Source organism: Gavia stellata, chromosome 13 (assembly GCF_030936135.1).
Source record: "Gavia stellata isolate bGavSte3 chromosome 13, bGavSte3.hap2, whole genome shotgun sequence".
Classification (NCBI taxonomy): Eukaryota; Metazoa; Chordata; class Aves; order Gaviiformes; family Gaviidae; genus Gavia; species Gavia stellata.
The window spans coordinates 24,841,092-24,855,147 of NC_082606.1; the positions used below are offsets into that span (position 1 = coordinate 24,841,092).

The following is a 14,056-nucleotide window of genomic DNA, read 5'->3' on the forward strand; positions in this document are numbered from 1 at the left end:
GAACCTCATACAATTGGCCTCGGCCCATCGATCCAGCCCGTTGAGCTCCCTCTGCAGAGCCTTCCTACCCTCGAGCAGATCAACACTCCCGCCCAACTTGGTGTCATCTGCAAACTTGCTGAGGGTGCCCTTGATCCCCTCGCCCAGATCATTGATAAAGATATTAAACAGAACTGGCCCCAATACTGAGCCCTGGGGAACACCACTTTTGACGGGCCGCCAGCTGGATTTAACTCCCTTCACCACAACCCTTTGGGTCCAGCCATCCAGCCAGATTTTCACCCAGTGAAGAGTGCGCCCGTCCAAGCCACGAGCAGCCAATGTGTGATGCATAATGTAGTGTACCAATATAGCCTGGATGGTGCGACAGGGCTTATGCTTCCAATTTCATGAATGTCAGCCTATACCTTCAAAAAGTAGTGGCTTTTAATTTTGTACTTTCTGTTTTGGTTCCTGGGGATTTTGGGTCAGGCCTGTGTTGAGAACACTCTGCAAGGTGCTGATGACAACCTCTTCTTCCTCCCCTCCTCTCCCTCTGCAAGCTCAGCTCTGAGATCTGATGTAGTGAGTACCTGTTTGTCTCCTAGAAGCTCGCCGAGAGTCTTCCCCATCCCTTCTCCTGGTGCTTAAGTGGGGTGGAGAGCTGACACCAGCAGGAAGAGTCCAGGCAGAAGAGCTGGGGCGAGCCTTTCGCTGTATGTACCCTGGTGGCCAAGGTAAGCTTTGTCCATGTATCTCCAGTCCCGTCCTGTGACGATGCCAGGCTGCCCAGCCCAGGTGACTGATCACCAGCATGAGGGATGCTCAGACATCTGTGGGCTGTGTGCAGCCTATGTCACTTAGGTTATCACTGTTTTTGTTCTTTTGAGTTGACCTGGTAAGGATAAATAATTCAAGTGGGTTTTGCACCCAAAGATCCCTAAGCTGGCTAGAGATGGCTGCAATGATTAAACTTCAGTATGTCTTGGAGCACAATAGCATTCTTTCAACGAATGTGCCAGTATTCAAAAAAGAGAAGCCATTCTAATAAGATACATTCTGATGCAGCAAATATGATTCAAAATTTATGTATGATTAACAAGGAATTTAGGTCAGATGTAGAGAACAGAGGAAATCTATCTTGGAACACAGATAATTCTGCCTTGAGACAGGAGAGTAGGAAGGTAACTTCTACATATTTTCTCCACCATAATTATGTGACTCTGAAAAGCATTTAGTACACACACAGATCAACAAGGCCCAAAGGGGAGAAAAAAAAGGCTGAGATTACCTTTTTCATCCAAGTAAAGAGTCAGAAGTAATGCACTGCTGCTGTATTGATCTGATGAGATCAGTATTGGATACTGCTTATCTTTGACTTGTATGTTTAATTAATTAAATTTAATTAATTGAATTTAAAGTTAATTAAGCTAATTTAAATTTAATTGGAGAAGATTTCCTTCTGGAGTAAGGAAGAGTTACCCTTGGTGGAAGAGAATCGGGTCAGGGAATACTTAAGCAAACTGGACATGCGTAAGTCCATGGGCCCTAATGGGATGCACCCATGAGTGCTGAGGGAGCTGGCAGTTGTCACTGCGAGGCCACTCTAGATTATCTTTGAAAGATTGTGGGGACCTCGGGAGGTGCCTGAGGACTGTAGGAGAGGAAATGTCACCCCTAGCTTCAAAAACAACAAGAAGGAGGACCAAGGGAACTGCAGGCTGGTCAACCTCACCACAGTCCCTGGGAAGGTGATGGAGCAGCTAATTCTGGAAACTATTTCTAAGCACATGAAGGACAGGAAGGTGATTGGGAGTGACACGCGGAAACAAACTTCACAACTCACAAAGAGTTATAAAGCAGGCATGGATTCAGCATGGATTCACAAAGGGAAGTAATGCTTAACCAACCTGATAACCTTCTGCAGTGAAGTGACTGGCTTGTTTAGATGAGAGGAGAACAGTGGCTATGGCCTACTTTGACTTCAGTAAGGCTTTCGACACTCTGGTAACATCCTCATAGCTGATGAAGTATGGGCTGGAGGAGCAGACAGTGAGGTGGATTGAAAGCTAGCTGAACGGCTGGCCTCAGAGGGTGGTGATCAGTGGCACAAAGTCTAGTTGGAGGCCAGGAACTAGCAGTGTAGCCCAGGGGTGAAAACCGGGTCTGATCCTCTTTAATATCTTCACTAATGATCTGGATGATGGGGCAGAGTGTACCCTCAGCAAGTCTGCAGATGACACAAAACTGGGAGGAGTGGCTGATACGCCAGAGGGTCATGCTGCCGTCCAGAGGGACCTCGACAGGGTGGAGAAATAGGCTGGCAGGCACCTCATGATGTTCCACAACGGGAATTGCAAAAGTCCTGCCTCTGGGGAGGAACAACCCCCTGCACCAATATATGCTGGGGGCCAACCAGCTGGAAAGCAGCTTTGCAGAAAAGGACCTGGGGGTCCTGGTGGACACCAAGTTGAACATGAGCCAACAATGTGCCCTTGACACAAAGAAGGCGAATGGTATCCTGGGCTGCTTTAGGAGGAGTGTTCCCAGCAGGTCGAGGGAGGTAAGCTGTGAGTTCAGATGCTTGTGATCTCAAGAGCACATTTTTAGCAAACATGTGAGGATAAACTTTCCAAAAGATGAGAAAACTAGGTGCACATGGTGTTGCTTACTGCAAGATGCCAACAAGTAGAGCAGACAGTCAGTGCACAGACACTAAAGGAGGAGGAGCAGCAGTGGACAGAGGATCTTCATGACAAGGCCTGTGTGCCATTCTTGAAGATGGGAATGGTGAGTTAGAAAGGCTGGGGACTTCCTGGTGCTGTTGTGGATCTCTGAAGCCCGGAGCTGAGAGGATCAGCCACTGATTTGGACAAAAGATTGGGGAGACCAGAAGGCAGTGTGCAGGAGAGGCAATTCCAGTGGAATTACAGGGAGTAGATTACAGCATAACAAGCCAAAACCTGAGAGAAGAGACCTGTCTGCAGAGCTCTGGTCAAGTGAAGTCCAGTTACCGGCAAGCTGGGCTGAGCCCTAAGGTATAGTCTATGCCAGTTCTGAACTGACTGCTCCATATCTGGTGAGGACCAAGTGGCTGCCCTCTTGCTTACAGTAGAGCTCGGTCTGAGCATGTACAAGGTGATTTCAATCCTTCTGAATCATGGCTTTGGAGACTTGTTTCATGTAGTCATTCATTGAGAGAGAGAGATCTTATTTTGCAGTGAGATGCTGTGTTCCTGGGTAGCAGTTGGTACATGGCAGCTTTGTCCAGATGTACAGCTGACTTCTGGCTGGTGTCTGTCCTTGTCTAGCAGGGTATTTCTCTGAGTTGTGAGCTCAGACCTGGGAGCAATTTTCCCATCTTCTCATGGAATGTGACTGGGTACTGTGCAAAACCATCATGGGGTTCCAGGCAGCAGCAAATTAGTCACCACTGCACTGTCTTTGGAGGATCAGACTCAAGAGTTGCATGAGTTGCTTCCTCCCATTGCTGATCTGACTCCTGTGGTTGACTCAGCCATCATAAATAAACTGGCATTTTGTGCTGCAAGATAATTGTAGCTCTGCAGGATACGCTTTGGAAGCCGGGTGCTTCCCTACTGAATAGCTCTGGCTGCAGTTCTGGTGGCAGCAGTACCTGCTCTTGTGCAGAGAGCAAGAGAAGGAGCCCATTTTTTTTGGTGCATCTTTATTCTGCACAGGGGTATTCAGCCTAGCAGAACAATTATGGACTGTTCAGAGAGGGTTGCTGCAGAATTTGGGCAGCATCGGACTTGACTGGTGAATGCTCACTTTTTTCCTCAAAATGAACTTTCCCAAGTTAAGCGAAGCCTGAGTCAGATGTCTAGTCATCATGTATGGCTAGAACTGTCTATTTTGGAGCAGCCTAAATGCTGGCTATGAAAGTCATTAATTCTCTACATAACTTCCTTACTATGATAAAGTTTGTTGTCTAAAGCAGTATAATCAGCTGATAGTTTTGCAGGTGTCAATATTAATTTTGAGTTTGTTCTTTGTTCCAGGTGATTATGCTGGTTTCCCTGGATGTGGCTTGCTCAGGCTGCACAGCACCTATCGTCATGATCTCAAGATCTACGCCTCAGATGAGGGACGAGTTCAGATGACAGCAGCAGCTTTTGCAAAGGTCCTTCCTCTCTTTTGTGCATCTGTTAGTTCTGCTACATTAGCCTTAAAATATGCCAGTTCTAAAGGAGAACCTCTGGTGATGAGGAAGGAGCTGTCCTAGGAGCTTCCCCTTCTCTGCTGGGAGGACGGTGGTACACTATGCTAATAGCAAGTGTATGGGGCAGTACTGGAAATCCAGGGTAGCTGCACATGTATGTTACCTTTAGTATCCTGTCCAGGACAGGACTCTGACCGGAGAAGGAGTTATTTATGCAGTATTGCTGGTGTTTGATGTTAGAGCACATCAAACCAGTTGCTGAGTATTAATTGCCTACAAAATGAGTGCTTCTTGGATGACTGCCCAGCAGAGGGGTTATTCCTTGATTGCTGGATTTAAAAGGGGAATGAAATGTCTTTGGCGCAGTGTGGGGTGGGGGTTGGGGGGAAGACAGGTTCATCTGCGGTTAAAGCTTGAGCCAAGAGGAGTCCTGTGGTAACCATAGCTGTTCTTCAGATCCTTTGCTGTATCAACATTTTCCAGCAAACTAAGTTGGCTGCTCAACTTGCCTAGACAAATCTGGGGTTGCTGCAGGCAGAGCTGGCCTTTTGCCTCAAATAGCTCTAGAAGCGTGCCGGAGTCACTGGTGACTGTAGGTGCTGTTGCTGTAAAGCTGTTCTTCAAGGACAGTTGAGATTTAACTCAAGTTGACTGAAGGCTGGCCGTAAAGCTACCAGAAATGTTTGTTGTTTGGGTTGCGCATAGCTGAAATCTTGTCCTGTGTTGCTTTAGGGTCTACTGGCCCTGGAAGGAGAGCTGACCCCCATCCTGGTGCAAATGGTGAAAAGTGCCAATATGAACGGTCTCCTGGACAGTGACAGTGATTCCCTTAGCAGCTGTCAACACAGAGTGAAGGCACGACTGCATGAAATCATGCAGAAGGATGCTGAGTTCTGTGAAGAGGATTATGAAAAGGTAAAGCACCTGTGTGGCTTTATTGCTTCCTGTATCTGGAAGGAGAATAGCATTGCTCCAGTGGTTTGACGTGAAGCCTGCTGGTATGTGAACAGTAGTTTGGTTAGTCTGAGATCAGTTCTGGTCAAAATTACGGGATATAAACAGAACTTAGGAAGGGAAGGGGCAGGTTAATAGCCCCTGCCCTTCTCCAAGTGAAAATCCTCAGTGTTGCTCCACTGTCCCCTTCAAGAATCATCATGGTACCTTCCTCTCCCTTTAGAAGTCCCAGTGCATTTTATTCTCATGGGTGTATTAAAGGAAGACGTCTTGTGGTTTACTGCATGCTGCCCAGAACAATCCCACTTGCTATGGACAGGGAGTATGCCTTGTCAGATTCTAGATCTGTGCTCTGTGCATGTGTGAACAAATCCTTTGGATATAAACCCTTTTGTGGTCCTAACAGTGTCTGATAACTGCAGAGTAGAGAGCATGGGCTACATCCAGCACAGCAACCAATAAAAGCACTATAGCTGCTTCTCCAAAAAGTCCCCAAAACAGTATTTTTCACAAACTCTGAGATCTGATTACCGGACTGAAATCCATTACCATTAAAGAACGTATTTATCATTTCAAAGAACTACTTAAAACTTCTATGAAGCCCTTCTGCTCAAGCACAGAAGCAAAGTGAGACAAGAGTGGGTATTGTAGGTGGAGGGAGGTCTGATCTGATAGGAGCAGTTGTTTGCTCCCTCCGAGTTTGGTCCTGAGGAATTTTTTCAAACATGCCTAACTACCCCTGGGAATAGGCCAGCTTATTGCGCTCAGCTGGGAGCAAAATTTTTGTTGTTAGAAAGCAATACAGCTGCAAAAGGCAGACATTTTGTGTTCCCAGTTTCTAAAGATGCTAACTAATCTCTGCTGGTATCTTCTCTCAGCTAGCACCTACAGGCAGTGCTTCTCTGCTCAACTCCATGACATTTATTCAGAACCCAGTAGAGGTCTGTAACCAGGTGTTCAGCCTGATTGAGAATCTCACCTCCCAGATACAAAAACGACTGGAAGACCCAAAATCTGCAGGTGAGCATCAGAGCTGGGAAGTGTCTGGAGCAGATTCATTTATTGTTACATCTTCAGAGCTCCCAAACACCACTATGGTTTATGTTTGTCTGTAGCAAAGAAATTCTAAGGTGAAATTCTGTATGTGCTATTGATGCAGAAGGCTCCTATTCCACTTTCAACTACTGTTAAAGAGAGCTGTAATGTAAAGGAAATGATATGTGCATCTTGGGTTTAGAGTGAATGTAAACAGCAGCAGTATAGCCTGGGGAGGTATGCCTGATTTTTTCAAGCATTTCCTGGAGGGGAGCTCAAGGCTATAAACAGCAGATTTTTCAGTCACGATTTGCTCATCTCTAAGAACTTTCCTAATAACAGCGCAGAGGTTTTAAAAAGGCGTCTGTGGGACATTTCACACAATTTATGGTAGACATAAGCCAACAGGCAAGCAGTTTCACTTTTCTCAAGTATTTTGGAAGTAGCTTATTGCTGCAGGTTAAAACTCTGTGCAACAGGTCCAGTGGCTTTTCCGGTCTAGGATTCCTGTGGGTGACGTAATAATCAGAGCCCTTCTGTGCTGGGAGAAGTCAGTCATAGCTGTCACTTGAAATCTGTGCAGAAGTAGTCAGGATTGAATGTGGTTTGATGTTCTCTGCTGTTTAGACCTGCAGCTGTACCACAGTGAGACTTTAGAACTGATGCTGCAACGCTGGAGTAAGCTGGAGCGAGATTTCCGCATGAAGAATGGGCGTTACGACATCAGCAAGATCCCTGATATCTATGACTGCATCAAGTATGATGTACAGCACAACCGTGCACTGAAACTGGAAGGCACAGCTGAACTCTTCAAACTTTCCAAAGCCCTGGCAGATGTGATCATACCCCAGGTATAGCCTGTCCTGCCTGTGTGACAATGTCTGCGGTGTCAGTTTCTGACACTTTCCCTGTCTGTTTTTTCTCGATTCTCTTGCACATGAACTCTCAAGGCAGCATATCACAGGTATTTCTCAGATATATCTCTTAATGTTTGTATAAGGCCAAAACCATTTATGACTTAAGATGTGGCAGGGCTGACTTCCTGGATGAGGATTCTGACAGCATCAGAGTAATGAACAGCTGATGCAGCAGCTTTTCCATGTTCATCGTAGTGCATTATATCACAGCTTTGAGCTAAGTGTGTGTGCTATGGCAACATCCCATTCTCCACATACAAGATTGTGCAGGGAAAGAGAGAATTCTGTGTTAAAGTGAAGGCTTATTCTGGCAAGTTTGTTATTCTTGTCAAACTAGAACTTGTTCAGTTTGCAAAGTTGGCTTGCTTCTCACAAAGTTTATGCCCATGAACATGGGAGGGGAGAGGAGGGCCACATGCAATGGATCTCTGTATTCACCATTGTCCTGTCTCACTTCTGGCAGAAATGCTTTGTTTATATGGCATGAGTTTCTACCAGAAAGGTCCAATTGCACTTGTGCCCGTGTAGAGCAGAAGTGGTCTTCTAAACTTTTTCACAGTGTTCCTGATGAGATGCAGTTTGGCTGTTTCTAGCATAGCACTTCAAGTTTTATCTTTGCAAATAGCAGTTGTTGCATTAATGCCACGTCAGGGTATAAGTTTGTGTGTCATGAGAGGAGGTTCCCTGATGGTACTTGTACCTCTCAGCTGTTGGAAGAAAACTTACAGTCATGTGCAATATGTGGAATCAAAAAAAGAGAAAGGTGCTGAGTGACATTTCCCTTTCTGTCCTTGCTTAACTGTAGTGGTTCTTGCGGTCAGGACTGTTGAAGTCCAGCCTCCTTTCATGTGAGGATGTGGCAAAGAACCAGGGCTCAAGGGTATCTATTGTTTTGTTCCTGCAGGAATATGGGATTAATAAGGAGGAGAAACTGGAGATTGCTATTGGCTTTTGTCTTCCTCTCATTAAAAAGATCCAGTTGGACCTACAGAGAACCCATGAAGATGAGTCTGTCAACAAACTGCATCCCTTGTAAGGATTGTGCTGCATGCTGCTGTTGGTGGGGGGGGCAGCTTTGGAGCAGTGTGTGGGAACCAGGCCAGAAGAGTGTACTGGTGTGGAAGGAGGGACTGAACATACACTGAAGGACACACCAAGAGGAAGGCATGTCGGTGCTCCTAGCACTAGAAGGGAAATGGGAAAGCGCATTGAGACTGCTGTGTGGGAGCACGGTGCCACAGAAGCTTAAACCCATTGTAGTTGGACGGTGGTGCCTTCATCCCTGTCTCTGCAAGAGGCAAGTGCTAGTATGATGAGGCCACCTCTGCCCCACCATGCGTCTCCATTAGGATACCATAAAACTTGCTGCTTCTGTGCCCAATGCTCTCACTGCTTGTTCTGTTCCTGCTGCTCTTTGACAGTTCCCAGTGTGGGGTTATCTTACTCTGTTAAGTGTGCAGAAATGCTGCTGTATGACAGATGGCAATTCATTGGCAGGCTATGAGTAACACTGGGCTGATTTTGGTTTAGGTACTCAAGAGGAGTTCTGTCACCAGGTCGCCACGTTCGGACACGGCTCTATTTCACCAGTGAAAGCCATGTGCACTCTCTACTCAGTATCTTCCGCTATGGGGGGCTCCTGGATGTAAGTGTCCCAGCAATGCTCACAGAGTAAGCTTTCCTGCTTTTTTTCAGTGGCCCTTTCTGAGGTGGACAGTGTATGTTTGTAGGTTGCCCCTCTAGCCAGCTCCCCCAGTAATGATGTGCATCAGTGGCCTGTGGCCAACTCCATCTCTGCTGTGTTTGCATGCTGCAGCTTCCTGCCTTTCTGGCATGTAGGAGGATTGTTCTTCCTCAGCCCTAACACTGCCTGCCTTGCTTGTACAGAGGCATGTTTTCTCCAAGAGCTATCCTGCTGGTTTCAGATGAGTAGACCACTTAGCTGTGTAGGAGGATAGCAGTATGAGTCAATGGGGACGAGGGAATTTCTCTCTTCTTGCTTCCTTCAACCCTTTATTTCAAGAGCTTGGCCCGGTTATTTAGTGACATTCTGTCAATTCTAAGTCAAGAAAATCAGTTTGCTTACAGAGGAAGTGACTTGAGGTTGCAAATGCATTGACAGTGCTCTGTACCAGAGGGATAGATGACACATTTTTAGGGGACTAACTCATCCAATCCAACCTTCATTTGCTCTCATAACCTGCTTCCTGAAGGAATTGGCATGCAGAACCTGAGAAAAGCTCTGCTTTAGACTCCTTGAGAGGCTCTCTGATTTATCTTCCCATTTTTAAGCATGGTGTTCTGAAATGCCTTGAGAGTTTGGGCTTGCTTAGCAGGCATGATTTCTGATGTCTGTGGAAGCTCAGTGGATCTGTAGGCAGTCATCACACAAGTACCTCTGAATTCCTCACTGAATAAGATGCTACTTTATTCCCTGACTTGAGCGTCAGAGGATGCTGTGTTGCCAGCACAGGGATATTAGGCTGCATCTGGGTTTCTTTGTACCAGTGGGGTTCATTTTATGTCCATCAAGGTGGTGAGATGCTCCACAGCAGCACGAATGGCACTTCAGGTATGGCCATTCCCTAGCAGCGTTGGGAAACAATGAGGGGTGGGCTGTCCTGCCTTGTGGAGCCCAAGGGTCCAGCGTGGCTCTGTAGACTTTTCATTCAGCATCGTGTAAAAGCAGCTTCACTTGGTCCCTTATTTAGCACAAGTTCATCCCTTGTGCTTTTTTTGAGATTTCTCTAAAATACTCCATTCTGTAGGCCACTATTTGAGATTGACTGTGTTTGGGAACTGCTGTGGGTTACGCTTTTCTCCGGTCAGCATGGCATAGAGGGCTTGCAGCTGGATGTGCTTAGATCTGCACGTGGATTGTACGGGTAGCTGTAGTGTCCCTCTATGCAGTTGCTCCTTACTGTAAGCACCCCACCCTCATTGCAAGGTCATCTCTCTTCATGCAAGTTAAGCAAGGTGTTTTTTGTCCTGACAATGTTGTTATCTTGTGGAGAGACAAACTCTCTCAGACCCATTTCACTGAATGCTGCAAGGTGTCTGCTGTTGCTTATTCCATGCGACTGTTTATGTGTATATATCAGGAAAACAAAGACCAGCAGTGGAAGAGAGCCATGGACTATTTGAGTGCTATCTCAGAGCTGAACTACATGACCCAGATTGTTATCATGCTCTACGAGGACAACAACAAGGTGAGGGATATAGCTGTAGGATAAAATCCTTCCTGCCGTGATGCAAGGCACAGTCCCCGAGAGATGAGTTCAGCTGGGAAGTTTGTAACCTGAGCTCTCTCCACTTGTGAATAAAGATGGACGGATCATTAACACAACTGCTAGTTTTTATTTTTAGGTGGGAAGCAGTGACCCAGTTAATGCTTGTTACATGTAAGTGGAATGCCACCCTGAGCAGTAATACCAAACTTAAGTAATCAATACCATCTATTTTAAAGCATTTCCTAAAGCAAAATAATTTGCCGTTTCTTAATATTAATTACAAATGAACAGTAGGAAAAAGTAAATAAAAACCAAATTATATTCGGCAGTTTTCCAGAAAATATCCAGAAATTTCACATTCGTAACCTTTTTTTATTTTAAAAATATACTGATATAGTTAGGGAGGTGTATACTGATATCTTCAGGAAGTAAAGAGAATCATTTAAAAAACAGCTGGAATGTGGAAGCTGATGGTGATGACTGTAAGTAGGTTTGGCACCGAATTGCACGTACTGAATCCGGGCTCCTGTGACTCGGGTCCTGTACTGCAGGAGGTGGTAGTGGGTGAGGGGAGCAGTCCCTTTCCTCCATACGCTATAGAGTTAGAATCTTGTATTCACAGAGCTGATGTGGGGAGAATTGAAATATTTCCTAGTGCCGTTTGTCAAAAAAAACCCCAAAACTCTGAATAGAGCTCTTAGGAGTGGTGTAAATCTGTTAGTAAGTAGAGATGGTGAAAGCTTTGGTTTTACATCATTAGTGCCAGATACTGCAAAAGCTTTGGCTTCCCTTAAAAAAAAATAAATATTAGGGACAGTTTACTTAAATCTTGGAACAACCCAACTAAAGGTTCAGGAGGGAACCAATGTCTCCCTGCCCCGGTGTGTGCTGGTTTTGCAACAGGAGTGGATCGGAAGGGGCTATGGTTTAGGTTTGTGTGTGTATATATATACACACATATAGCCTGATTCTGTTTTGGTTCTCTGGTGGCTGTTGTCACAAAATAACAACAATTTGAATGCCGCAGCTTTGTGCTAATACGGGCTGTCCTTTTGGATGAGGAAAAACCTAGAGTCATTATGTTTGTGGTTTCTTGTTGCTTCCGCTTTCCTTCCAAAAGGATGTGCTTGGGATGCGTGCTGCACTGGCATGGCAGGGTGGCCCAGGTCCAGACCGCAGCCTATGCTGACAGTGGGACTGATTTTTATTTATTTACTTATTCCCTGTGCCTCACGTTCACAGGACCCATCTTCAGAAGAGCGTTTCCATGTGGAGCTGCATTTCAGCCCTGGCGTGAAAGGCTGTGAGGAAGACAGAAACGTGCCCACAGGGTTTGGCTTTCGGCCTGCCTCCGCGGAGGTGAGCACGCTGCCTGGACGCAGGCTGCCCTGCCTGCTGGGGATGTGGCGAGCACAGGCCCGTCGGCAACCTTGCTGCTCTGCCAGGCTCTGCTGCCGTCCCGTCTCCAGCAGCAAATTTTCCTCTGACCTTTCTCTTGTGCCTGCGGGCCGTTAGCAGGTTATGTTCTGTGCCTAACTCTGAGGGTTTGTCGGGGCAGTCTTTGAGAATGCTGGTATCCTCCTGAGCTCGGCAGAGCTGGGAGATCCAAGGCTGGGGTCAGTGCCTGGGCAGTGCTTGCGAAGGCCATGTGCCTGCAGGTGTCAATGTTTCCTTACTGCAGAATGAGGACAAGAAAGCAGACCAAGGCAGCCTGGAGGACCTCTCCAAAGAGAAGGGCATTGAAGAGCCAGATTGCGCACAGCAAAGGTCTCCACAGCCTTCTGAGCCGGTCAGCATTCAGCGAAGATCACCGCTGATCAGGAACCGGAAGACAGGGTCCATGGAGGTAACAATGCGATGGGCGCCCTGGTTGTTCTAATGAAGGTCTTTTACTTGGTTTTGGTTTCCTGCCATTCCTTTTAACGTGCCAGAGTTTGAGTTGGTTCTGGGAAAAGATCTGCAGGAGTTAAAGAGGGATTTTTTGGAAGGCAGACCTCCCAAACTCCTCGTTGAGGAAGGACAGGGGGAACACAGGTCAGAGGAATTGATGAGGAAGAGCAAGTAAGGAAATGCTTGAGAAACACAAGAATTATTTGGATTACATGCTCTGCAGAGGCATCAATGTAACCAGCTACGAGATTGCATGCAACCTCTTCACCTAGCCACGGTGACATCTTTGCCTTCCCTTAGACTCCAGCCTTTGCCTCTCACAGCTCCACATTTCTTGTTCCTGTCTTCCATCTAAGATCTCATGTAAATCTGAGGTCCCTGCTAACCCGTGGGTTTATTACAGAATGTTTAAACTGTCAGAGGGTTTAGAACTGTCCCATTCACTGATCTGCTAAAGTAGCAAAGATTGATTTTACTGTTCTTACTTCTCTCCTTCAGGGCCGTTATGTGACATAAGGCTAGCTTCACAGTCAGCAGGTAGCTGGCACCTTGAAAGTGCTCTAGAGATTGCCCCTCCTTTTGGAGGGGTTTCACAGGCATTTTTGCTGTCTGTTTTCTGAATCAGTGAAAGCAGAGAGTTAGGGCTTGAGGTATTTGTCAGCTGGCTTCCATCTCTGTGTCACTCATGATGTAATCTTTGCATGCAGCACTCGGAGGGGCTCTTTGTAACAGGCACGTACTAAGTTAAAGGGGATGTACTTTCCTGCTGCTAAAGAAAGAAGTCTATGTCCCAGTAATCCCAGCAAGAGTCTTGGGAGACAAGGAGCTCAGTACACGAGTCCCTTCATACTTTTGAAATCTCCACTGTTCCACAACCGAACACAAACTTGAAATTAAAATCGAGTGTGTACTGTCACAATCTTAACATATGAGTACCTTTATGCTTCTTGATAATTGTGATTTTAAGGAAGAGACGTATTTTCTTTACCTTCAATTGATGTATAAAGGCTTTTGAGACCAGTGGGTAACTTAGAGCACGACACTGATTATACTATCCGTCTTTGCAGGTGCTGTCTGAATCTTCTTCCAAATCAGGAGGTTATCGCCTCTTCAGCACTTACTCCAGGCAGTCTTCTGAGATGAAGCAAAGTGGCTTAGGTACTGTACTTGACCTGTAACCAGCCTGCTCACCTGTACCTCTGTATTTCTGTGGTCATCTGCTGTCTCTCCACATGTACATCTGGCTTAAGTTCCTTGTATGTCTTTCTGTGTGTATTATGTCTTCTCTTAGTGTTACTGTTTAGACCACTGTAGAGACTATCTTACTGTATTCCTTTTGTGTATGATCTTCTCCTTCAGCTTCTAGCAACAGAAGATGCACTTTTCATCCTTCATAGTATGGGAGCAACAGAGCAAGCTGCGTATTTGCAGGTTGGCCCTCTGGTTCCATGTTGTTATTATTTGTTATACCATTTCTGAACTTAGTAGGAAGAGATGATTTTACGTGAGAGCTAGCGTGCTTTCTGTTCCGCAAAACAGTAGTTTACATGCCAAGCTGCTCTTCATGTAAGACTATTATATTTCTACCTTTGCTTCATAAAGATCTCTTGTATGGAGCAGATCTGTCATCTGCAACGGTGTTTGACAGCTCTCTAATTGAGCTGGAATCCCTGGTTAGCCATTCGTTGCATGGTAGCCATCAGAAGGGAATATTTTGGGACACTTGGCATTCTCTGCCTGTCCTTGAGAGTACCATTCCATGTCACCGTAACCTAAACTATGTCTTAATAGTTGAAATTCTTCCTGAAATATTTTTGCTAAAGCAAGATCTATTTGGAAACTGAAAAGCTGTCTTTGCTGTCATGAGG

At 45.9% G+C, this 14,056-nt stretch overlaps 1 protein-coding gene across 1 annotated transcript in view; it reads left to right on the top strand.

The window, feature by feature from the left end:
* Positions 1-14,056, top strand: part of PPIP5K1 (diphosphoinositol pentakisphosphate kinase 1) — a 47,143-nt gene that overhangs the window by 11,807 nt on the left and 21,280 nt on the right. The window contains exons 15-25 of the mRNA XM_059824016.1: positions 588-716; positions 4,002-4,123; positions 4,895-5,077; positions 5,995-6,136; positions 6,779-7,002; positions 7,973-8,100; positions 8,599-8,713; positions 10,170-10,277; positions 11,541-11,657; positions 11,980-12,144; positions 13,256-13,346. Coding sequence (XP_059679999.1) covers positions 588-716; positions 4,002-4,123; positions 4,895-5,077; positions 5,995-6,136; positions 6,779-7,002; positions 7,973-8,100; positions 8,599-8,713; positions 10,170-10,277; positions 11,541-11,657; positions 11,980-12,144; positions 13,256-13,346 — 1,524 coding nt within the window. The remainder of the gene's footprint in view (positions 1-587; positions 717-4,001; positions 4,124-4,894; positions 5,078-5,994; positions 6,137-6,778; positions 7,003-7,972; positions 8,101-8,598; positions 8,714-10,169; positions 10,278-11,540; positions 11,658-11,979; positions 12,145-13,255; positions 13,347-14,056) is intronic.